The sequence below is a fragment of the Dendrobium catenatum genome, unplaced genomic scaffold, assembly GCF_001605985.2.
Source record: "Dendrobium catenatum unplaced genomic scaffold, ASM160598v2 fragScaff_scaffold_1209, whole genome shotgun sequence".
NCBI classification, from domain to species: domain Eukaryota; kingdom Viridiplantae; phylum Streptophyta; class Magnoliopsida; order Asparagales; family Orchidaceae; genus Dendrobium; species Dendrobium catenatum.
Window position 1 is genome coordinate 1,072,524 of NW_021319671.1, and position 27,454 is coordinate 1,099,977.

The 27,454-nt window shown below is 35.2% G+C and overlaps 1 protein-coding gene across 2 annotated transcripts; it reads right to left on the reverse strand.

The window, feature by feature from the left end:
* Positions 1-392: 392 nt before the first annotated feature.
* Positions 393-27,454, reverse strand: LOC110101563. Of its 2 annotated transcripts, none has more exons than XM_028699046.1 (22): positions 26,954-27,454; positions 26,301-26,837; positions 19,244-19,425; positions 19,074-19,148; positions 18,845-18,979; positions 13,044-13,159; positions 12,586-12,888; positions 10,202-10,292; positions 10,020-10,125; positions 9,831-9,944; positions 9,537-9,700; positions 9,331-9,451; positions 8,714-8,938; positions 8,396-8,598; positions 7,015-7,182; positions 6,803-6,908; positions 4,922-5,059; positions 4,634-4,798; positions 4,363-4,563; positions 3,112-3,306; positions 2,966-3,037; positions 393-1,059 (listed from the first exon to the last, which is right to left on the reverse strand). In XM_028699046.1, the coding sequence occupies exons 1-22, from the start codon at positions 26,999-27,001 to the stop codon at positions 907-909; spliced, it is 3,618 nt and encodes a 1,205-aa protein (XP_028554879.1). In that variant the 5' UTR covers positions 27,002-27,454; the 3' UTR covers positions 393-906. The 2 variants fall into 2 exon arrangements, with proteins under 2 accessions (XP_028554879.1, XP_020685167.1); XM_020829508.2 differs by having other exon boundaries at positions 10,202-10,289; positions 26,954-27,453.

The window sequence follows — 27,454 nt, forward strand, 5'->3', positions numbered from 1 at the left end:
AAAAATATTATTATAATTTAAGTTCAAATAAATATTAACCACAAACTTTAAGCTCCACTTTAATTTTAAAAAGATCTTAATCAATATTATTAGTAGTAAGTAAGAAGTTGGACCTTCCATATAACATTAAAACTAACATTCAATCATAGTCATTATATCAATAATGCATAACATGCATGAAAAATTGAAAACTACATTAAAAACCATTATTGAAAAACATTACCTTCAAAATTTGCCAAAAAAAAATCATAAAATATAGATGAATAGTTTCATTCATTTAATTGAAGTTTTAGACTTCATTTGGAACAATTTTTTTATTAAAAAACAGCTTTAAAAAACAGTAAAGAAAATCGTTCCAAACGAACCCTTATAAGATAATGGGTGCAAAGATAACAGTCATCAAAAGAGACGATGCTTCTATTAATGTCAAACAAATAACGGTAGTTATTACATGTAGTATCAGAAATACCAACCTTATATAGATAAGTCTGAACTGAACCTTGAACCTATTCAAAACTACAGCCTTTACTGGTACAAATATAATTGAAATCCTCCTGTCAAAACTTCTCATCATCTTATCTACAACCTTGGAAATCTGAAGCAGCCACTGAGCTTAGCTTGGATGAATAGTCCCTTCGTCATTTTTCTTCCTAGATACTCGATTGAGCCTTGAGCAGACCTGGATGGATCCTTCAGTGTCATTCTTAACTTAAAATAACCTTCCCATATGATAAACTCTACAAAAAAACAATTTTTTCCATCTATACACCTCTCCAGCTCCCCTCCATCAATCAAAAATGAAGGTCATTCTACAATAGAAGCTTTGAATGAGACTTCAGAATTTGATGCTGAATAGCGCAGCAAGGTCACCCATTCAGTATTAAATGTTCATGTAATTCAACAATTCTAGTAATAGAAATTTGAATCCTTATGAGTTGATGCATCCTTGCAGAGAACTGAACGCACTTCCATGATTGACCTTGGAGGCTCCAAATCCTTTGTTTGCAGTGCGTTTCCAAGCAGTTGTTGCATCTGTGATGCAAATGTGTCGTCCAAAATCTGCAACATCAACATGAGTTTTTTACTAACTCAAACAGATAAGACGCCTGGGCATCAGTCAGCCTCAGCCAAAAAAAGTAATCCAGAACATAACTGAAACTGTTTTGCTTTTACAATCAAAATTAAGATTAAAAAATTGCTAAAGATTTTGGAATTAACATAAGAAGTTTAGATAGGTTTAATTGGAAAAAGCTTTGGAACTGAAAATGTAATACTCCTTTCAACAAGGATCAAATCAGAAAAAGAAAAACAAGGATACATTGACCAAGAATAACCTATGATGATAAAGCAAAAGAGTACAAGAAAAGCCTACATTTGAGAGGTGAATATGATTGAGTTTGGAATACTTGAAGTTAACAATTAAAGCCTAACGATCTTGACAAAAAAAACGAGAACAATCCACAAATTCAATGAAAAAATCATAAAACAGTAGTTTTAATTACAATAATCAAACTAACGAAAGAAAAATAGCAAGGTACAATTGATCCTCTATTCAAGAGGAGATCTATCTCTGCCAAATCTCTAGATGCCGCTAGAGCCCAAAAACCTAAGAGATCTCAAATTTCAGCCAAATTCAAGATGCCCTAACCCTAGGAAAACAAATTATTTAACGCATACAATCCAAAAGGAAATCTCTAAATAGTCCCTCCATTCAAATTTCTCACCAAAATCCCTCAAAAATCCTTCCTAAACAGCTCTTTTGGACTTTGCCGCTTGAACGACGCTTAACAGAGGCGGAACCCTGTATGGACCGGCTGGACCAGTCCAATGGACCAATCTAATAGATTGGCATCGAAAACTAAGACAAATAATGGGTTGCTTTAGCCAATATTGCTCACGGTGCACATTAAACTTGCTAGGCTTAGAGCTAAAGATTGTTCACCAACATACTTTTTACACTTTGCGTTTGTTTGGTTACATATAAAAAAGAATTAGAAAGAGGAAAAACGTGAACCACTACAATTTCCTCGAAGGGAAGTGGCAAATATAATTCTTAGCCTTCGACTTTGGGATCATATTAATTGAGCCACACTTCCAAAAGTCATTAAATGTGATACCTCTAATTTTTTTAGAATCATAGTCACTTAAATATGCACACACATACATTAATATATACTTTCAAATCATATAACTCTAAATTATACTATGAATTAAAATTATATACATATTATTAATACATAATACATATTTATTAATTAACGCTAAAATAATACAAATTAAAACATACGATATATATATAGCTTATTGATTTCATAGGATTGTATCTAATTTAGAATACACAGATTATATAAATTATTAGCAAGTAAAAGTTATTTTGAAATATAATATATAAAGTAATTATCATAAGTAAAATTTTATGTATAAGTGTTATATTAACAAATAATTAAATTAGAATATATTATCTTTGCATATTATTACAATATATTTTATCTTATAACTGCTATTTATTTATAAACTTACATATTTTGCATGTTTTGGATCTATAATATACAAGAGTTATGAATTTCCTCCAGAGTTTTGAATGATAAAAGAATATCATGAAAACCTAAAGGTAAATTTTATAAAACAACAATTAAGCCGACGATGTTGTGTGGATCTAAATATTGAGCAATAAAAAAGCCATTCATCTCTAAATTTTGTGTAACATAATAGAGAATGATGAGAAGGACATGTGAAAATTAAAATGAAAAAAGATAAATTAAGGGATAAATAGATTAAAAAAATGATTGGAGTAAAATCTATTAAAGAAAATCCAAAATACTTGCATTTACTGCTAATTAAAAAAGTTCTCAGTTGGATCTATTCTGATTTAAGATTTGGTAAAGTACACTAGGCAAGCCAATATGACAAAATGTAGGGCCATATGGAAGGAAATCCAGACAGTGACAATATGAGACATACTTACAGCGACAGTTACTCTAGCACTTTTGTACCAAGATCTGTTCTCTTTCCGATCTTCTAAGAAATTTAGGACATCCTAAAACCATTTAAAACGATTATTAACCATCAATAGAAGTGAATTCAACATAGCAGTAGAACTATGTGATTTACCTGCCCCATCCTATCCCAGAAGCATCTGCATAATGATACAAAGACATGGACTTCCAAAATAGTATGAAGATGATTTATTGTTTCTATGAGTTGATCCTTCAGAGGTTGCATTCTGTTCCTGATGTCAGATTCAACCATAACGTCTCTTGTATCCTGAATAATCTTCTTCAATTTTGTTGTGCTTTGTGCACGACTCTGTAAAGTACATGTTCATAAAATTTTATTAGAAGCACGGCTCATTATGAATCTGTCATGTATTCACTTAAGAAATATGAAGACATCAAAAAGCAGGCATTCATATTTGTATATTTGTGAGTAATATGCAGCAGATACAAATATGCATACAATTTGTCTTTCTGCCTCCATTTATTCCACCTACATTGACTTGAATTAGATGCATGGTTAATCATCAATATTAAGCATGTCATTCCAATGCTTAATGTTGATTCTGTGCAAATCCTTTTGCAAATTTCAATACAATTTTCAATTGGTCTACAAATTTTTTTACTAATCCTCAGACATTCCATTCCTATCTTATTGGTACATCTACCTTGTGCATGCCCAAACCAACTAAATCTACTTTTTACTGATGTATCTTCAATAAAATCTCTACTCCCAATGGCCCTCTAATATCTTCACTAATCAATCTAATATTCCTAATTTTCCATACATTCTCCTTAATATTCAAAGTTTCTATCAAATTTTATTTATCTATCACTGATCTTTTTACACTCAAAATCACACATCATAGTTGACTTATTCAATTTTATACAATTTAACAAGTATACATGATGCCGACCCCAGATAGCCACATAGTGGGATAAAGGCTTGTTGTTCCTGTACCAAGTATACATGCTATTCTCTAAGAAGCTTCTAATAAATTAATCACTCTGCCAAAAAAGAAATATCCTCTGCCACATACTCATTCTTCTTTAAAATAAATCAAAAATTGTTCAACCTATCACACCTAAGTATCACTTTATATTCTTGAAGACACCACCAAGGCCTAATAATATGCTTATCCAAAGTAAGAGAAAGAAATAGAATTGCCTGCAAGAATAGCCAAGAGCATAATTACTATCAATAAAATGAGAAAAAAAAAAAAAAGCAAAATCAAATCTCATTGCTTCCAAATAAAACAGAAGAACAAATTTTATGGTACATTTAAACTTGTATATACCAAATATCAACAATGCAATAAAATGGAGTGATTAAAGTTTATGCTAATTAATACTTTGCAGACATACTTACATTCTCCACAAGCTTTTCAATGACTGCTTGCATGTAGTTTCTAAACTTTGATCTAAGAGACACCATAACTTCATTGAGGTGCTCGCCAACAGATGTATTTCCACCATCAGGCATGTAAGATGCCCAAGATTTAAACTGAACTTCCACCTTCGGTAGCAAAACATCAAGCAACCTTTTCATGGTATTCAACAGAACTCCAAGCTGATCGAAAAATTAAAATATGAGTGAAGACTTGAGTATTGGAAAGATAACAAACAACAGGAAAGCTCACTTCATCGGGGACGGTGTAGGGGCCCGCATTGCTGCGTGAAGCCAGCTTCTGTACATATTTGATGCCAAATTTCTTAGGTGCCAAGGCATCCTTCAAGGGAGTCAAAACATCGCCATATTGCCTCTCTAAAGCCTCAATAACAGCTTTCTCAACATCTGCAATTGCCTTTTAATTGGTCCAGGCAAAAGGGGAAACTGATCCATAAGTGGACATATTAAAAGCTACGTAGAATGCACAACAAATCACATACAAAACACACATTATCTTTTTTTTTTTTTTTACACATACATTTTCAAGAACTGCAGTGTATTCTGGCCAACGACAGATGATAACTTCGTACTCGTTGAGGGTTTCTCTCAGTAGATCATACATGCCATCGACAAATGGAGTTGTCATATGTTGCGTTCTAACACCAGACCACTTCACCTACCCAATAGTTGAATAGGAACATGCAAAACGTATTAGAAAACAGAAGTATTATTTTAAACATTTAAAAATATATATATCACGAGGTAAACAAGAGAAACAAAATAGTGAAAAATAAGGTAAATCTTAGATTAAAACTATATGAGCATTAGTGTCATAAAAAAGGAACTAGGAAATATCTTAATAATGTAATAACTTCACACCAACAAAGACACAACATGTTCTAATTATTACTTCCCTTATCAAAGTTCTAAGTTCCTTATGTGAGCACCATATGTCCATAATCATAAACTTTAAAACACCTCAAAATATTTGCAAACATGCGAATCCAAGCAGTAGTACAGTGTATAATAAAAAGCCCTAAGAACAAGAATGTCCTAATCAAAGACTCCAGCATTTTTTTTTAATTGGCATTCATGATTTACACAGTATTACAACCTACTCATTTTTGTCATTTTACGTGCACCCTGATTTGCGTGTTGTTGCCTCACAATTTTTGAGTTTTTGCTCATGTAATAACCCATACAATATTATAGTCATTTCTAGGTATTTTCGATATTTCGGTCACAACGACGAAGTCCTTTTTAAAACGGGCGGTGTTCAGGTAACGTGTTTAGGTAACGTCACGCAACATTTAGCTCGTAGTCTATCAATTTTGATCACATTCAATGGCACAGGCAATATTGCAGCCTTTTGTATATGATTTTGATGTTCTGGACACAACAACGAAGTTTGTTTTGCAAATGGGTGATGCTCTGGTAATGTCACGCAACATTTTGTTCATAGTTCATCGATTTTAATCACCTTCAATGGCATGGGCAATATTACAGTCTTTTTTATATGACTCCGACGTTTCAAACACAATGGCGAAGTTCGTTTTACGAATGGGCGGTGCTCGGGCAATGGCGCATATCGTTTTGTCCATAGTTCGTCAATTTTGATCGCCTTCAACCAATTCAACTGTGAGGGTCTCCCCTTTGGTAAATATGATGTTTTAATCACATCGACACAGCCCGTTTGACGATTGGAGGTCATTTGAGTAGTTTTTCCTAGCGTTGCACTTGCCAACGGTCATGTTCGTCATCATTTTCAATTGAGTTACGCATGAATGACTCTTCCATAGCAAATCCAGTGTCCTGAGCACATCAGTGCGATCTATTTCATGATTGGATAAAATTTTGAGCCAATTTGATGGTGATAGAGGTGTCCTGATGCTCTGATAAGTGGCATATCTATTAGTCACATTTCTCGATATACTCGCTAAATCGTAAAATACATATAGAGGTCAATAAGGTAGCACAACTAGCAATTTATATTTCATCTTAATTTCAAAACACAATGCGATAAACAAAGGAACAGCCAGCTTGCAAGAAATATATAAGAAATAAGTTTTCCGCATGCTACTTATGTGTGCATAGCTTCCAAGAAATATACAGGGAATAAGTTTTCCAAGTGTTGCTTGTTTGTGCGTGTGTGTATGATTGTTAAGGAAAGCATAGAAGAAAAAAACAACCAGCTAGATAATAGAATCATCGTTTTAGGATCATATTATCAATAGCCAGTTCCATTTAAGAGTTTAATTAAAAAAAAAAAAAACAGAGAGAGCTTTGAGATTCTTTCAAACACAAAGACCAGATATATCCCACCTCCTATGCTTTTGTCAAGGCTCAAAAAATAAAAGTATATGAGCATCTTTAAAAACTATATAAAGGAGAAAAAAAAACACAAAAAATAGAAAAGTACCTTGTCTAGCTTGCAAGAATCCAGCAATTGTAGGCGTTTATCTTGAATCCAGAATATAATGTAGAGGTGAAAGAGTTCTTTTGCATCAACACCATCCTTAACATGACTGCAAAAATTTACATAAAAATTAAAGAACAACAAGCAGAAGGGAGGGAAAAAAAAAAAGCAAATGTGTAAAAGACCATGCAAAAACAGCAAGTTAGCATTATTACGACATATTCCAGTTAATGAGATCCTTCTGAAAATCAGCCGTAGCAATTACAAGTTCAGCCACATGTGGTGTAGGACCACTTGGAGGAAATGCAATAAGAAATTCACGCAATCGTTTAGAAAGCTCCACGCTGTAAATTGATGCTGATATATTGCTAAGGTCTACAAAACTGTGTAGAAGCAAAAATGGAATCAATTTAGGTTTGGATGGATGCAAATTTATGATATAATTTCCAAGTAAAAAAAGTAAAACAGTACTCTAAACAGAGTGGATCTGATTATCTGGTTACGATGGAAAGAGCATTGGAAGCATCCAGATTAATAAGAATAAAGTTTGTTACAACAAGCACGAATAAAAGAAACGAATTAGTAATAATGGTAAGAACCTCCAACATGAGCAATCGGGAAAATAAATTGCTTCTCTATGTAATAAACTAGTTTAATAGCACATGCACCAAAGCATCTTGATAAGCAAAAAAAAAAAAAAAAAAAAAAAAAAAAAGAAAAAAATGCAAATTAATTTGTATTTCATGATTAATTATTTTTAATCTTTTTTTATTTATTTTTACTTCAAAAATAGAAGTTTAAATTGAATTAGTAGGTATATATATTTTTATTATATTATAAATATCAATAATACATAAGGTTGTCTTTATATATATATTGATTACTCGCTTTGATCTATTTATATTTTAAGAAACTCGCTTTTCTGATATGCTTATATTTATCAAGAGAGCTAATTAATACTGTAAGGAAATCCTTGGTCTTTCTTAGTTGTTTATCACGAGTTCTCAACTTAAATAAAAATTATCCATCATACAGCCCCTACAATGTTTATAGATATTAAGAACTAAAAATATTCATGAAAGCCCCCAATCAAAATGTGTTTTTAATACAAAAGCACACCGATCATATTGTTTAAGAATTACTAACTTTGGTAAATTATATTTTAAGGAAATTATTTGCCTTCAAGAGAGCTAGTTAATATTGCAAGGAAATTTCTTGATTTTTCTTAAGTGTTTATCTTATGTTATTAACTTCTAATAAAGTCATCAATCAAACTTCTATTGTAAAGCTTATAGATATTTATTTATTACCTCTAAAAAGATGTTAACTCTGAATTGATATCAAATATATAGCCCATACAATGATACCAAGCAAATGATGACAAGCTAACACAAAATAGCTAAAAATGCAGGTTAACGATGTGCTTGTAATGATATCTTTTGCAATGCCATTTTAAATTCTGAAGTGGTTAGACGGGAAAATATTAATAAGATGTAGCGATTACGATTACTGACATGCATAAAAGGGATCCTGAAAAATAAATAAAACCAGGGCATCTATATATATTGTTGGAGCTTGAAGAAGAAAACTACAAACCTAGGGAGCACATGTTGATCATGGATCTCAATATCTGTAAATATTTCATTCCTTATGTTTAAGCATAAAGTTTTCATCTTTTCATAGGCAGTAGTTAGAGTCAGAGCTTCCATGGTAGTTCCCCCATTAGTGCTAGCAGTGCCATTTCCAATAAACTCATCAGTTTCCGCTAGGTGCCTCCTCGATCTCTTCTTTGCAGCAACCTGCACAAGTACTACCATTGTGAGAAATATTCTATTTACAGAAGGACGAACAAAAGTGCAGAATAATCCAAACAAGTTTTAAGTTTTAACAGATTAGTGCCGTGAAACACTTTACCTGAAAATAGCTGCATAATTTTAATTGTGCCTCTGGCGACAATATATCATGCAAAAGCTTGTAAAGATTTACAGCAGGCACCAAAGCTGCAGCTGCTGTGCCAGTAGAAGGCCGGAAAACTTCCACTAATCCAGAAGGCGATGACTCGTCTAGTGACTTGTAATTTTCAAAAACCGTGGCTAAAATTACCTCAATTTGCTCCTCAACTTCTCCAAGAATACGGTTCTGATTCATCCCATGCCAACAGAAAGCCTTAGCAATATTCATTAAAAAATCAAACAAAACAAAGGAAATTATTTTCACTAAAAAGCACATTGAAAGAAAAAAAAAATAAAACATGATAAAGAACACTCGGCACACCTTTATGTAATATCATGAGATTCAACACTTGAAATATGGACCTCTAAAAAAGAATTGGAATAAAAGAAGTAATGAAAATTATTTATTATTTTCTGTAGCCTGAAGCACTTATTTTCAAATGCAATACCCTGGTAGATGAAATTGAGAATTACAAGGAAAATAAGACTAAACAGGTTGCATGAGCTGCCCAAGCAAGAGAAAACACCATAAAGTTGCTTTAATCTTCTGAGAAGACAACAGGTAGAAATGAGATGCACCTCTTGATGACTCAAAGCTTTTGTAACGCCATTCTTCAACAGTACAGGTGCAAGAAGATCATGCACCAAGGTCAGACAGTCTGCCGTAGGAGTTGCTACATCCATTATGTACGACAGATATCTGGCAGATAATTTGGAAATTCCAATGGTTAATACTAAAAACGGTGAAACCAGTGAAAGAACAACACTGAGAACTTCTACAATACCTTAATCTTGTGTATGCATCTGAAACACCATAATAGGAAGCAAACTCTGTAAGTAACCATTTCCATGGTCCATGCAAAAGTAGATTGCGTTGCTGAAACCGTTCGGCTTTCATTGCAACTTCCAAAACGATGTCATATGCCACCGTCTCTGCAACAGAACCACACTGCAATCCAATAGATTTTAAAACAAAGAATCAGATGTGTGAAGTGAACACAACACAGACAATCCGAAGCCAGAAGGTGTTCCTCAAAAGATCCCATTTTATTGGCATGAATGACTTCCATAACATATACCTTCAGAGAACTACTTTCATCTGCAGTGGTCAAGTAATTTACATAAAGCTGTATGCGTCCGACAAGTTCATGCTCTGGTTCTCTAAAAATAGACCACCACCGAACTTTGTTGCTCTAAAGAATCACAAGTTACGTCGGTAATAATCCAGTATCAAATTTACAAAGAGCAAAAAAATATCAGCTTCATACCACGTCCTCTGCAATGATAGCCAATTGAACAACAACCCTTCCAAGATTCTTCCCTTTAGAATCATGAACTTCAACAATCAGATCATCCCCCATACTGTCAGGGAAGCTGAAAACCATATTAAAATGTTAGCTATTCAATTAGAATCTTAATTCTTGTAAGCCACCTCATAAATTATACATACAAAACATGTGTTTCACCAGAACCAACTTGCATTCGAACCCTGTCCTCATCAGCTAAGCTTTTCAATCTCAAAAGGCAAGAATATGATTCTGCTATAAAATAGAAAACATTTAGCATGATTATGCAAACAAAACAAAAAAATGCAGTCAATAATGACGAGGACATTGACAGACGCTACCGACATGTTTATCGACGACGGAATCGCAGATCGACGGCCACGATTCAGCGCCTCTACTTTTGATTCAGATGTCATGATGTATTATTTAGTTATTTACTATTTTCCGTTTTTGCCCCTGTGGGGAGTTGTTTTGTTATTGTAGCCCAGAGGGCAATTTCATACTTTTTCTTTTTCATGAGTGGAGACCTATATATAGTGGTCTCATATGATGTATTGGGTTAATGAATATTTTGAATGAAATCTTGTTTCTAGAGAGGAGAACGAGAGCCCAAGGTGAGGGCAAAAGCAATACCCACCAGTCATTGGAAGAGTCCGTGACTCGTGGTCTATCCCCCATCATCCCGCTCTTCTTCCTCTCCCCAACCCGCCGGCCCTAGCCTCCCTCTTGACCGCCGGCCACCCCACCTCCACTACCCGTCCCCAAGCCATTCAACCGCCGGACTCCTCCCCCATCCCCCACTTGTTCCAATTTTGAAAATTCAAAATTTGAATTTCAAAACTTTCCAATTTTGGAAATTCCTAATTAGGGAAGTATTTAAATCCATGTCATGATGAAATTCAAATTCAAACGGATTTCATCATAATCTTTCCTAAACCTTATGTGTCGATTTGGAAACTATTCAATTGCTCCCACACCAATTCCCCCCCCTCTAGAAGCCGCCGGCCTCACCATGGATGGAGCCCCATTCATGCCACCAATTGATGCATTGATGAACATAAATTATGAAACTCAATTCTCTCAAAACTGAATTAATCTCAAGTTTTTAAAATAACTCCTCCCCTCTCTTTAGTACCCGTCGGCCCCTCTTGATGGCCCATTGAATGCCCATTAATTCCCATCATATCTATTTGAAATTTGAAATCAATTTCAAATTAATTCTCCTAATTTACTCCAAATTCTGAAGTTAATTTTCAGATTTGAGTAATCTCTTTCACTCCTCCTAACTAATTCCCTCACCAAGTCACCCGCCCCTCTCTCTCTACCTTAGCTAGAGCTGTCAACATTTGATCCGACCGACGAAAACCCGACCCGAACCCGACCGAAAATTTCGGGTTTGGGTCAACCCGAACCGGGTCGATCGGTTTAGAGATTTCGACCCGTTTATAAACACGGGTCGGGTTTGGGTTGACCCGCGGGTTGACCGCCAACCCGTTTTAACCTAACCAGCGGACATGACCCGCTGCTGCTGCTGCCAGACGCGACCTCAGCGTCGCCCGAACACACGCGACCGCGCCCGAGTGAGCGACGCCGCGCACTGCGCCCCGTTTCAAGCGAGCGACTACCTCCACTAACACCTGCGCGGATCTACGCTACCGGCAGACGAGCGACCAGCGACAACATGCTCATTACCTTCCGCGCGCGACACGCCGCCGCACGTCGCGCGTTCCGGGTCGGGTCGGGTTAGCATTTCTGACCCGTTTACCTAACCGGGTCGGGTTAGGGTCGACCCGTTTGAACCCGGGTCAGTTTCGGGTTCGACCCGAACCCGACCCGTGACCCGAAATTGACACCCCTAACCTTAGCCACCCCTCTCCATACTCCCTCCCTTGGAATTTTGGATGCTCATCACACTTGACGTCAAGAGAAGACGACGACACTCTTCCCCCACCACTTCAAGAATGCATGGCGGATCCCAAACTTGAATGGGGACTCGTGTTCGACGCCGACGGTAATATCAACATTCTACGATCTCCATTCTTCGACATGGGTTTTGAACACGACGACAACATTGGAGATTACTTCAATCGAATTCTCCCTGTCCTTGCGCACGTCATCGACGGTCAATTTTCCGACTACGATTGGATCATCGTCGGCCACCGACCACCCTCATCTCCACCGGCTACCGCTCCACCAACGAAGTTCTTCGGCGCCATCCTCCTAGTGTTAATATCTTTCTTCGTATGGTTCATCTTTCTCCGCTAAAAGCCTACAAGTAGTTGAGTGAGAAGGCCCTTGAGGTGAACCTCTCGTTGTTAAATGTTGGATCATGCTATGTGTACTTTGCATTTAATATTGCCTTGAACTTTGAAAGAATTGTTTTGGTTATTCCCTATTGCACGTCTTTTGCCTAAGCAAGTTGAATATTTCAAATTCTTAATTCTCTTTTACGTGCTAGAAATAAATTTATATGAGCAAAGCTTTAATCAACTATCTTTCTAATTTCTAAACGTAACTCCTAGTAGTTTCACATCAAATAATTATGTACCTGTCGCAACTTCATAGGAAGAAGCACTGCGGAGAGAACTCATTCCAGTTTTTAGAAGTGCAGAAACCTGCTTGATGTATTGAGTGCTAGCTTGCATATATGCTAGGCTTTGCTTGGAAAAAGAACTATCAGCAGGTAGATGAGGTATGACTCGAACTTTTCGAAGTGACTCCCATCCTGATGATACAGTCGACTGAAAATTTAACATGCGATAACGGAAAGTTTCCAGTTTCACTGTTGGACTCCTCAATGACATATAATTGCAGCCGGAAGGCCTGTCCAGAGTCATTCTGACCTTTCGGGCTTCAACATAAAAGAACAGCATGTAGACCAAAGTTGTAAGAAAAATGAATTATATAGAAACATGTTGATGAAAATTATCAAACAAAAAACATGAGTAAGTTTAGTACAGGAAATACATATCAGCGAAATTTTGGCACTAGAAACCAATTACATACCTTGAACTTTCATCTTTCCAATAATTTTTTTCGGCTTTACTGCAGCTCCTTCAAGAAGTTCTGAAGAACGCTTTTCCAGGAGTTCTTCCTCTGATTGCAACAATATATGCTGCAAACTACATGATTTTGGGAAGAGAGAAATTAGCTATGAAGTTTCAAAAGAAAATTTCAATAAATATCTAGAGCTTTGAACAAGTAGGAATCTGTCAAAAATAAAATATATATATGGTGTACTGTATCATAAAATGGACCATTTGCAATAAAATAGTTCCATTAAAGGCTTTAAAGTTGATAATGTACAACTCTTAATTTGTGAAAACCGTATCGAGAACAATACCATGTCATACAGCCAACTACAAAAAACAGAATAAATCAACCAGATGTCAGTCAGCACACTCCATAAACCAACCTAGCTCTTTAGCTACCACCCATCAACTCATCAGTGAAAGTGTTAACTAGGATAAGTTTCTCAAGGGGAAAAATAATGTTTGCTGGCCACTTCCCTTATTTTTCATATTTCTTTTGTACTGATCCAAGATTCAGACAAAGGTCCAAATTTTCAACCTTGTTTTGTGTACAGCAGATTATTATTTTGAAAAATTTATTGTTTAAAGTATTGTGAAAGCTCAATTTGTTTTAGTTTAAGAAAATTTGAGGTTAGTATGACTTGATTGATTGATAAAAAGTAGATATTAATGTTGAAAAATGTATAGAAAAAGTAAACCATAATTTAAAAAAAAAAAAGATAAACCAAAAAAGTAAAGAAATTAGTTAAATGAATTATTTTTTTTAAATCGAATACAGTCAAATAATTCACTCTCCCTTCTTAAAATATACAACAACAACGACAACAAGACTTTATCCCACTATGTGGGGTCAGCTATATGAATCATTTTTCTCCATTGTCTACTGTTAAGAGTCAAATTCTCATCTAAATCTAATAAAGAAAGGTCATTTCAAATATTTTCTAATCAAGTCTTTTTAGGTCTACCTCTACCTTTCTAAACATAAGTCAAATCTAATACATCTACTTTTCTAACCAGGTCATCGGAAGGCTATCGTTTTATGTGAACAAACCATCTAACGCGACTCTCTCTAATCTTATTTTCTACTAGACCTACTCCAACTTTTTCACGTATATGCTCATTTCGTATCATGTCTTTAAGAGTAAAGCCATGATATCCACCTGAGCATCCTCATCTCTGCAACACTTAACTTAATATTATGCTTCTCTTTTAATGGTCAAGACTCTGCACCATAAAGCATTGCAGGTCCCACTACCATCTTATAGAATTTTCCCTTAAGTTTAAGAGGGACTTTTCTATCACACAAGTCCGATGCATTCCTCCACTTCAACCATCCAACTTGAATTCTACTAATAATATCCCCATCTATTTCACCATCACTCCGAACAATTGATCCAAGATATATAAAACGTGTACTCTTATTAATGACTTGATCACCCAAAATTACAATCTCTCCCACTAAATATATTACTATTAAAATTACACTCCATATATTCAGATTTAGAAAAACTCAAACTAAAGCCTTTAGACTAAGGTTAACCTCCATAATTCAAGTTTAACTTCAACTCCCTCTCTAGTCTTATCAACAAGAAGAATATCATCAACAAAAAGCACACCAAGGTACAACCTCTTGCAAATATCTAGTGAGAACATACAAGAGTAAAGCAAAAAGATATGCGCTTAAGGCTGATCCTTAATGTAATCTAACTGAAATAGGAAAATACTCAGTCAAATCACCATGTGTTTGAACACAAATAATAGCTCCTGCATACATATCCTTAATGAATTAAATAAAAGTATTATTAACCCATTTCTTATGTAGAACTCTCCATAACACTTCTCTTGAAACTTTATCATACGCTTTCTCTAAATCAATAAAAATCATATGTAGATCCTTCGTATTCTCTATATACTTCTCCATCAAACCTCTCAATAAATGAATAGCTTCCATAATAGACCTACCTGGCATGAATCCAAATTTATTTTGAGAAACATCAGTATCACACCGTAATCTATGCTCCATAACTCTCTCCCATAATTTTAAAGTATGATACATTAACTTAATTCCTCTATAATTCACACAATCATGTTCACACCTTTACACTTAAAAATAGTAATCAACATACTCATTCTCCACTCATCTGACATCTTTTTAGTCTTCAAAATAATATTAAAAGGTTTAGTAAGCCATGAAATTCCTTCATCTCATAAGCAATTTCCACACATCTATTGAAATATCATCAGCTCCAATAGCTTTTCCACACTTCATTTTATTTAAAGCCTCTTTAACTTCAGTTCTACTAATACGACGATAAAAATAAAAATCTTTATTTTCATTTAGGGTGCTAATGTCACTAAAGTCAATCTCATTCTCATAATCTTCATTGAAAAGTTTAGCAAAATATCTCATCCACCTTTGTTGAATATCCTCTTCTAATAAAAGCACTTTTTGATCTTCATCCTTTATACACTTCACTTGAACTAAATCCTTACTATGTCTTTGTTTAGCTAACTTATACATATATCTTTCGTACTCCTTAGTATCTAATCTATTATATAAATTATTAAAAGCTAAAAATTTTCATAGCAAATTGCTTCCTTAGACTCCTTGCAGATCTCTTTAAATCTTTTCCAATTATCAAAATTTTTACAACTAAACCTATTTTTATAACAAATCTTCTTATTTTTTATCTTTTTTTGCACATTTTAATTTCACCACCAATTATTTTTACTATAAGTAATTTTTCTCTTTGATACTACAAACACATCTTTTGCAATATTCTTAATATCACTAGCTACTTTTTTTCACATAATATTAACTTCTTCATGCACAAATAATATTTTTAGATCTAGAATCTTACTTTCAAAAATATTTTTATTAATATTCTTGAAATGCCTCCATCTAATCCTAGAACAACAATTTACCTTATTTTTTATCTTCTGCCCATTTATCTTAAAGTCCAAAACTAATAAACGATGTTGGGTACATAAACTTTCACTTTGAATTACTTTACAATCTTTGCAATCTAAATGATATATTTTTCTTATAAGAAAATAATCAATTTGAGTTTTACTATATCCATTCTTATAAGTGATGAGATATTTATCTCTTTTCTTAAATAAGGTATTAGCAAATAAAAAATCATAAGCTAAAGAAAAATCTAATGTGGTCTTACTCCTCGCTCCAAAGCCATAGCCATTATGAATGCTTTTAAAATCATTTACCTATCTACTAATATATCTGTTTAAATCTCCTCCAATAAAAATTATTTCTTCAAGATGTATCTTTTGTATTAATTCTTCTAAGTCATTCCAAAATTTTAATTTTGAACACATATTCAAGCCTACTTGAGGAGCATAAACGCTTATAATATTAATAATTTTAGCATAAATAACAATCTTTAAAGCTATAATTCTATCTCAAATTCTGTCAATTTTTACAACATTATCCTTCAAACTCTTATCTATAATCACACCTATACCATTTTTAGTACGACTCCTACCATAATACCATAGTTTAAATATTAAGCTATCAATCTCCTTAATCTTCTCTCTAACCAATTAAGTTTCTAGAATGCATAGAATATTTATCTTCCTATGGATCATAATATCTATTAATTCCATTAATTTGTCTGTAAGGAAATCTATATTTTAAGTTCCTATCATAATTTTAGTTTCATGGACTACCTATTTTGCCCACATCCGTCTATGAAGTGGGAACCCTTGCCTATTTAACACTGCATCCAGGCACCGGTGCAGCAGCCCTTGCTCACTTGTCGCTATATTTAGGTCATACAATGCCTCACTTTTAGGCAACGCCCTAACATTAATACAATATATTAAAGGATTCATGTCATGATTATTCGACAAAATATACGCTATCTATCAGACTACCTAACGTAGCCTCCACTTCTCTCATCCAGGACTTGGGACTTGACAACGACGGTATTTCTTCTTAAAATATAATTAAATTTATTTGTTTATCCCTTTATCTTTCTCTTATAAGCACAAAGATTGACTTAGGGTATTTCAAGAAATTGGAAATGTATATTGCAAGGAATTTAGGTTGTTTTCAGTGCATTTGACTATTTTCGAAAGGCTTGAGAAGCTATAAAGATTGATGGTCCCAAGAACAACCTTTTCAATTTACCACATTAAAAGAACTAAGCAATTGTTCACTCTACAAATTAGCATCTGTAAATTCAGATAAAAGCAGATAGATATAAGTTAAGTATCAAGTGTTAAGAAGGTATTTGATAGGAAGTTGATGCAATTTTCACAAAAATTAGCGGATGAAACACAAAAAACTAGAAAGAAGAATGCCCAAAACAATTTTTATTGAAAGAACTATAGAAAAATGCAATATACAATTGAATCTTCAATTGGAGAAGAAGATCCAACTCCCAAATCCCTAGCCACTGGCTAGAGCCCAAATAACCCAAGAATAAACTAAATTCAACAAACTCTAAAAGATTATCCTGAAATCACTCTATTGTTAGACTTTAGGCTCCCATAATTCCCGCACAAATCAACCCCCTTTCCCTAAATAATTACAATTCAAATTAGATTTATTTCTCTAATTAATTCCCTCCCAATTGTAATTAAAATTTTTCGAAACAGTCCCCCCTTAATTCCTCCTCATTTTCCCTATATAATTCTCTTTTAGATTTTGAATTCAAATTAGATCTCTTGCCCTAAATAATTACCTCTCAATTGTAATTAAAACATTTCTAAACAATTCTTCTTTGATTAAGAACCTTCCTAAACAACTCTCTCTTGATTAGGAAACTTCATAATTCCCTCCCAATCAAATCGGTAGGTCCATTAATATCCAAAAAAAAAATGAATGAAAAAAATGGTAGAGTGTTTCAGTTAGATCATTCATACACAACTATAACAGTTTAGGTAACAAAACCCAAAAAAATAAGCAAATATAAGGCAAAAAAGCTTTTAACCAAACTGATAGACTAGAGGAGCTACGAAGATTGATGGTCATAAGAACATCCTAGGAGATTCCAATTTACCACATTAAAAGAATTAGACAAAAGACCAGAAGAAAAGAGAGAAAAAAGTCCACTAAACAAATTAGCATCTTCTATTTGAGATAAAAAGTAAATAAAGACTCTGAATTAAGGATCAAGCATTAATAATATGCAAAAAAATAAGAATGAAAAAGATGGTGGGAGTATTTCAGTAGATCATCCAAGCGCAGCAACTAGAACTGCTTAGATAAAAAAACAACTGGAAGAATTTCAAAAATGGGTAATATGCAGATGATGTCACTAAAAGCAAACAATAACACTGGACTAAAAAAAAGTTATTTTTCCTAAATTTCTCAGCATCCTCACACATCTAATTGCATTTCCTAACTTAATACTCACATTGTTAAGTACAAGTTTCATTGTCACTTTGGGTTTCTTTGGTTCAATGTTAACTACATGTCCATGTCAGTAGATATCAATACCATTCGTAGAATATTGTGTTTTATTTCTAAGTTCTTGTATTTAAATATGCCAAAATATTTAGAATTGTTAAGAGAGAAATATTGAGACATCCAGAAATCTGTGACAGACGCCAGTTTAGCTGATAAAAGTCAGTCATTGAATATGGGCCATATGGCCATTACATCCATTTACAAATTTGTTATTTAGAGATGTCAGCCAACCAAACAATTAACATAACTTAACAATATGACAACACTTGGATGTAAGTGAAACAAACAACCCCTTAATTATTTTAAGACAAAAAGCTGCCACGATGAATAATATAACTCACTTAAACCCATTTCGCAAAAGAGAACATTCATTTTCCAAGAAAATTGGAGCTTCCATGCAACCACGTGCCCATGAATGAAGGCACAGACGAACACAAGCATCATATGCAATTACAGAATGCCAGGGCCCTTGTCCACTGAAACAGCATAGCAAGAAAATAAAATTAACGCAATAAACTATATTCTAAAGACCTGTAAAAACTACAAATGAACGTCAGAATAAGCACATACCATGCATGAAATGTGGGGACTTTCAACGGCAAAATCTTCGAAGGTGTCGACGCCTCAATACCAACTGAACTAGAGCTGTGAAGCAAAACAATTGGAACAAAGCACATGAGCAGTTTTTCTTGTTGGGCAATTCCCTGAACACATTGCAATACGGTTAAAACTGTAAAGACCTGAGGTTGGTTTTTTTGCTTCCTGAATTTGCCTGTGAATTAATACCAACTTTACCAGAATAATCATTAAAACCTGTCTTGCATGGAGTATCACATGCCATCGAACTGCTTACAGAATCAACAGGTTGTTTGATTTCATCATGAGAAAACGGTGGTGCACTTGGGACATCAGCAGGACGCCCCTGCATGCAAGATTTAACAATAATTATTGAACTTCCGATGAAGCAGTGAACATTATTTGTTTCCCATATATAAAGATTTAACATATATATAAAGCCAGAGCACTAGCATGAACATTATTTGTTTCCCATTTTATCCTTAACATGTGTGATAAAGTCAAAGGCTTATAGTGCAACTTTGTTTTCCAATTTTACCCTTGGTAAAGTCTTATTATTTATTACTTTTTTGGTTTATGATACCTCTTCACATCAAAGGATATTATTCACATCAATAAGCATATATATATAAAGCCAGAGCACTAGCATGAACGTTATTTGTTTCCCATTTTAGCCATAACATGTGTGATAAAGTCAAAGGCTTATAGTGCAACTTTGTTTTCCAATTTTACCCTTGGTAAAGTCCTATTATTTATTTCTTTTTTGTTTTATGATACCTCTTCACATCAAAGGATATTATTCACATCAATATGTATATATATAAAGCCAGAGCATTAGCATGAACGTTATTTGTTTCCCATTTTATCCTTAGCATGTGTGATAAAGTCAAAGGCTTATAGTGCAACTTTGTTTTCCAATTTTATCCTTGGTAAAGTCCTATTATTTATTTCTTTTTTTGTTTTATGATACCTCTTCACTATCCCACAAACCCTAGCCGTATCAAAGATCGAAGCTTCAAACAAGTGTGCTTACAGGCGGCATCTCCGACAAAAAAGCCATCAAGCACATCCTCTCCCATGCCCTCATCAACCTTGCTGGCCACCATCCCCATGCACACAACCTCTTTTCCTTTACAAACACTTGTTATATATTTCATTTCATCCTCAATGGCAATCCAACATCTCTGTCATCGTGGAAATTAACATTAATAACGTCAAACATCCACTTTATTCCAGTAAATATGTTGCCAGAGTAATTTCTTGATCCTAACAACTTTTTTTAAAATCCAATTTAAAAAAACTTTGATCTTTCAAAAGATTATATACACACAGACATGCACACACCCACATAAACTTAGCTTTATAAAGATTAAGATTGTAGAAAAGTAGAAAAAATGTAAAAAACTACTTCAAACTTTTCTTGTTGTTTTTTATACAATGAATAGAGGTATATATAGACTCTTCCAACAGCCTTATAATGAAAATAAATCAAAATTAATTATAAAAAAAGGGGGGGTGGAATACTTTAAGAGGGGCCGACGGCTAAAATGAGCACATGGATTGCAATCCTAGGGCCATGAAGAGATTGATCCAATGATTCGAACCCTTAATTTGTATGCACAAAGATCCCTACTAAGATTAGTTGACATGAGTAGGTTGAGGCCATGCATAGAATTGTGGTGGGAACCTTTGCATGCAAGGAGGGTGTAGGCCCCATGGTCTCCAGCAAGGATACTAATATATTACTTCACCTAAGCGTAAATAAAAATCCTTTTTTTTACACAAATACAATCTGACAATTTATCTGTATACACTTCTTTGCATGTCTTTCCTATGTACCCCCAAATGACTAATAAGTTTGACAATGCCTCATTTTTGCACTTAAACTTGACATGTCACCATTGAGATAATAAATGGGACCATTAGTTTGTAGAGTACATTTTTTTTACCTTGCTCTGAAAATTTATTCACCAACTCTGCAGCTCTTTCATATGGATCAGTTGTCATAGGATGGTGTAAAGATAAATTTTACACTTTAGTTAATTAGTTTCAATTCAAAACAATTGATTATGAGAATTTGATTTTGACTTTCTTATATATTAATAATGGCATCCTACTCTGTCACCATTATTTCTCTGACATACCAGAAATTGGTCATCACTAGGAGCATAACAGCAATCCTTAAATGTATAGTTTTTTCATCTCTTGAACTTTTTTGTAATTCCGTTTTGGTTAACCCTTAAATATGTTATTTTTTTTATTGCTCTTAGTCTTTTTTAATATGGTATGCTTGAAGCTAAGAATTGTTGCGGGCTAGAATATACAAGGAGATAGAGTTAGAATTTTTTGTCTCAACATTGTGCAAATATCCAGCACATAAACAGGAAATTCAAAAACACGAGATTTTTTACGTGAAAAACCCTGAAAAAGGGAAAAACCGCGAGGTCAAGCTTAGTTGAAATGATTACACTAGTATTTGAATAGATTACAAAGCTTATTCCGTCCTTTAATTCAAAGACGGTGAAATTACAATAATAGGAAGAGTTAGGTGGAAGTCTAGTGTCAATTGGTGGTCGGGCGTAAGTCCCGAGTCGATCGGTGGCCTACAAAAGTACGGCGACGGTCGATGCCCGGGCAGAAGTCCAGCTTTGGTAGGTGGCCGGGCGGAAGTCCAGGTCGAGGGCCGGGAGAAAGTCCGGCAACCATCGGTGACCGTGCAGAAGTCTGGTGACGGTTGGTGGCCAGGTAGAAGTCCAACGATGGTTGGTGGCTGAGCAGAAGTCCAACGACGATTGGTGGCCGGACAGAAGTCCAACGACGATTGGTGGCCCGACGATGGTCAAGGAGGAGTTTGGTGGTAAGAGAGATCTCATATTTCTCTTTCTTCTTCCTCTTCTTTTTGCCTCCCCCTTTTTATGAAAAATGAGGGGGGTCTATTTAGTTTTTGGGAGTGACCATAGTTTAAAATTGTCCAATAAGAGGCTTGCCTCTGCGCAATTTTGTTCAAAACCGCCTCATAGCCTACGCAATTACGGTGCTTGATGAGGCGTACGCCTCAATTGCGCAATTGTGCAATTTATGGTGAGGCATACGCCTCATAAACGGGTCCCACTTACTTAACATTAAAATGAAATACCCTCTTCTCCCCTTCTACCGGTCCCGTAAGCTCCCGAACCCGGCTTCTCTCCCGATCCCGCAAGCTCCCGAAGCCGCCCGCACGTCTCCGCCGCCGCTCACCGGTGAGATCCTTGTTTTCGGCCGCCCCTCTACATCCCTTCTTGAAGAGTTTTTAAAGTCTTTTTAAAAGTTTAGGGCATGATTTTTCAACTTATAGGAAGGCTGGGGTTTAAAATTTTTTTGAATTTTTTTTATTTTATTTTGCTTTTTTCCTTTAGGAAAGATGGTTAAGGGCAAGGAAATGTGTAATACGTCATTGCGGAGGGACCCTTCTTGAAAAGATAGTGTACAAGTTGACATAGGCGGCGGAGAGAAGACTTATGTTTATTTGAAATGCAATTTTTGTGAAAAAGTGGTGAATTGAGGAGTTACCCGTATGAAGTAACACTTATCATGCTCTCATAAAAAGTTCATTTACAACCACTCATGGGTCTTAGCCTTGATGTGAAAGTTTTCAAAAAAGGAAATCATTCCCTGCAATAACTAGGTATGTTATTACATTTGTGCCCTTCAAATCATTATCAATTCCTAATCCAAGTTATTCTACAGGTTTGTCACATCTTATTTGATACTGCAGAGCCTGTTGGATGTGAGACAACCTCTGGAAGCAATGTTTACATCAACAGAATGGCTTAACTCTACGTGGGGGAAGAAAACTGAAGGGAAGAAAATAAGAAAGATAATTCTAAATGATAAATTTTGGGCTACTGTGATCTATTGAGCACGAGACCCTTAGTGCAAGTTCTACGTTTAGTGGATGCCGAGAAGAAACCAGTCATGGGTTTTATTTATAATGCTATGTATGAGGCCAAGGAGTTGATTGCACATAACTTGGGAGGAGAGGATGCAAGTTATGGAGAGATTTGGGATATCATTGATGATCGGTGGGAGGTACAGTTACACCGTCATCTACATGCAGCGGCATATTATCTCAATCCTCAATTTCAATATTCAGAGAGGAAATCTTCAAACCCGGAGGTGAAGCTTGATCTGTATCATTGCATGGAACGACTAATACCGGAGCAGACAGATAGGGAGCTTGCAGATTTACAACTTGTTCTATTTCAGAATAAAGTGGATTTTTTTTGTCTGCATGCGGCAAAATCAACTATTGTCAAACGGTTTCCAGGTATACTTATTTTGGTAAATGCAAAACACTTTATTAAGTTCTGATTATCATTTTCTTCTTGTAAACAATTGAATGGTGGATCCAATTTGGTGATTCCACCCCTGAGTTACAGAGTTTTGCTGTTAGAATTTTGGGCCTCACTTGTTCTTATTCTGGGTGTGAGCGAAACTGGAGTACATATAGTCAAGTGCAAACAAATAGAAGAAATCGGATATCAACACTCATAATGAACTCTCTTGTATATATTATGCACAATAAGAGATTAAGAGATAGGAGGTTGAGGAATAAGGGATTGAAGGATGATGAGGACCCGTTGGTGTGTGATGATGTGTCATCTGATAATGAGTGGTTCATAGATGATGAGACAGATTTGTCATCATCAGACTTACAGCTAGAGGATCTAAGTTTGGATGTCTTTAGAAGCGAAGCAGATCAAGTGGGCACATCCACTAGTATCACACCATACACATCCACTAGCTCTGCAGCACAACAATCAAATAAAGGTATTCCACAACTTCTTATATGGTATTGCATTATACTTATATCAAGTGAGCAATTACCATGATAATGATCATTCTTATTGAACAGTGAAGATAAAAGTGAGTCATATTGAAGATGATGATGATATGACATTCATAAATACAATTGGAGAAGAATATTCTCTTGAAGACTCATTTAGTGATGGGATATGATTGGATTTTATATGTTCCTTCTTAATTGTACTTTGGGAGTTCCGATAGACTATAATTTTATAGTTTTGTACTTTGGAACATGCTTTTATTGCATCTCTTTTCTTAATTTCCACTAATTCTACTTGTCATTTAGATGTTTTTATTGTATGATAGAATCTTACTATTATTTACCTGTTAAAACTCTTAAATTCTCATTTACGCAATTCTGCGTCCGTAAGGCTTACGCCTCGAGGCTTACGCCTCGCCTCACGGACGAAAATCGTCTCGAGGCTTATTTACGCAATTTTAAACCTTGGGAGTGACATGGCTAATAAATAAGAAAAAGATCAAGGGCATGTTAGGAGTACTTTGGATGGATGGCCGACATTGATTCCCTTAATCATACACAGTATATTGAGCATTTGAGTGTGTTAATGATGTCGGAATTCAGAGATCTTGGGCTCCTTAGATTCATCTCGTCAAGCCGCTCGATTCTAATATAAGCATGTCACATTTGAAAATCATTTAGTTGTCCAAATTATGCATTGAGCCTTATAAACGTGCTTCTAGCCCTTAATTTGGACCTGTTTGTGCTCGGATCGAATCAAATTTGGTGTCGTTGGGTTCATCTTTTCGAGATGTTCAATTCGACTATAAGTTTGATGAAATCGGAGTTTGGATGATCCAGGAAATAATTTCAAAAGTTCTCAATTCAAATTTGCCTCGAGATTCACGCTCGATCAAGATAAATTTTTGATGATATATCAAGAATACTTTGTGGAATTAGCAAACTAAATACTACTTTTTTCTTTCAGCTTTATGCAAGTAAATGTTGATATTCAACATATAGTTTTCAATTTCGCTTTCATTAATTTTGAAAATAAAAATTCCTTCATCTCTGTGCATTGCACAGGGCATTCTACTGGAAGAGACCTATTTCTACTAAATACAAGTCATGCTCATTCACAAAACATATGTCGTCAAAGAATCTACAAGCAACTATATGAGCAATTTAGTTAGCACTCAGATTGGTGGGTTGAAAACAACACTTTCGAGATACTTAGCCAATATTTACATACTGATCGGTCATGTAATGATGAGAAAGTATCATAAACTGTGAACCATGCAATATTTGACAATAAAGCATTTTGACAACCTATAGGCCGATATGAACCTTTCGTGATCAATTAACCATTTTGAAAACAAAATAACAAAATAGATGCACCACGAAAAACAAATATGATCTGAAACATTCCAGGATGTTTGCATGGAGAACAATTTAAACCAAACTGTGAGCAACCTGTATAGTAATAACAAATTAGCTGAGGATGTAGATGTGGATAAATCTAACCAAAACAGAGGAATCTAAAGCAATCCTAATAAATTAAATTATGCTGATCCAGGTTCAGTAAACTGACAAAAACATAATCAATCGGTATCTAAGCTTTAGGATGGTCGTATACTCTATAACTACTTGGTAAATAAACGCAAAAAATTCACCAAATAGTACATCAAGATCAATTATTTGGCCACAAAAACAATTTAGATAAAAAAAACACAAAGAAATGATTTTCCTAACTATAATTTTGATTGGCACAGCTGCTTTAATCAATATCAACTTATTTCATTCAAAATTGTTTTTTAGCTTTGACTTTTTTGTTCCTCTGTGAGACTGTGAGAACTTATATGATAGACTTCAATGAAACAAATATCTGCATTTAACAATTTTCAAAACAAATTGCACTTAAGAATTGCTTCGTTTGATTAGGGAAATACCAAAAGCAGCAAACTTTTGTCAGAGGTTAAAGAATAAATACGCAGTAACATCAAAGGTAGACAAGTGTGCCGTGTAAGGTATTCAAATATTTGATTGCCTTCCTGTTTGAACATCAGTAAATCATTTATAAAAACAAACAACAAAAATATTCGTAGATGTGCACTGCATTACATAGAAATTGTGCCATTTCGAAGGATACTCAAGAACAATTTGTAACTGGTAAGTTCCATGGTAATTTATCAACGGGAAGAAAAACGGCATAATGGTGACCACAAAAAATTTCCCCTTGATGACACTAATTAGGTTTCTAATCCATCTATGCCTTTGCAAATTTTATCTTCAATACTTTAGTTAGCAATTCAAAACATATATTTAGGATTTTGTCCACAAGATCAATCACGTTCTTCAAATCATCCCTTGGACCATAAGATTGATATACAGAAAAAATCAAAAATTAAGTCAATTACCTTGGCAGCTGAAGCTGATGTATTGTTTTGAAAACGACCCTTACTTAAGTAGCTTTCTTCAGTGTACCTTCCTCTTGCATTCTCGCTAACACCAGTAAATTCCCCTCTTCCCACCAGCCCACTAAAGCCCGAGCTTCCCTCTTCGCCCTCCACTGTGTAGCCACTCAAGCTCCCCTGCTTCCACTGCTGCCTCGCCGGTTGCCGCACACCTTCCACCGATGAGCTGAAGTCCGAATAACCATCACTATAGTAAGGATGCTGCCGAACAATTCCGCTGCGTCCATTAGGAATCCTCCCATGACCAATACCATTTTGAGGTGGAGAAGACTCCGGTGAATACTTGCCACCATAGATATCTTCTTCAGTGCCCGATGAAACGTCCATATCCGATCCTAATTCGCTGTATTCATCTACTGGCATGGTGCGAGATAGAGGTACTGCAGTGCGGGGCAGATGGCCGCTGCGGAATTTTTCCGGCGGCGGAATTCCAAGCCCCCGACCGCCATTTCGAAGGCCGTGAAGGGGATCGGTCCTCTGCTGCTTGTTAGAGTGATAAAGACACATAAGTCGTCATCTTTTTTTCCAAGTATCTCATGAAATAAAAAGAAAAAATAAAGGCAATAAAAGAACAAAGAAAAGAAGCAGACTACAACCTCCCGGACCCATCGAAGTGCGTTGGGTTCAAGTTCTTCAGTAAACATCACGCTCGCCTTGAATTCCAATCATAAACCTCGAACAGAAACCCTAACGCAAAATCTGCAGCCCAGTTCGAAGTAATAGAGAATAAACAAGCAAAGCAAGACTCCAGGACAGGAAAGAACAATGCACCATCAAATAACTCGCTTTCTGTACATCGGAAAACAAATACAAGAGAAAATGAGATTCCTTGCGTAGGAAAACAGCAAAATTTCAAGGTAAATTGCCCAAGAAAATTACGAATGTGAAGTGCTTAACAAGGCCGACGGCTCGACGAAGAGAATATTAGGAGGATGGAAAACAGCCAAAAGATATAACGATTGTGTAGCTCGCTCCCTCTCTGTCTCCCTTGTTCTGCCCTAATCCTTCGAATTTACTTGGATTAATGCGATTTTTTCGCTAATCTCGAAGTTTTGCAGAAAGGAGGAAGAAAGAGAGGGGGGTAGAAGAGGGAGGAC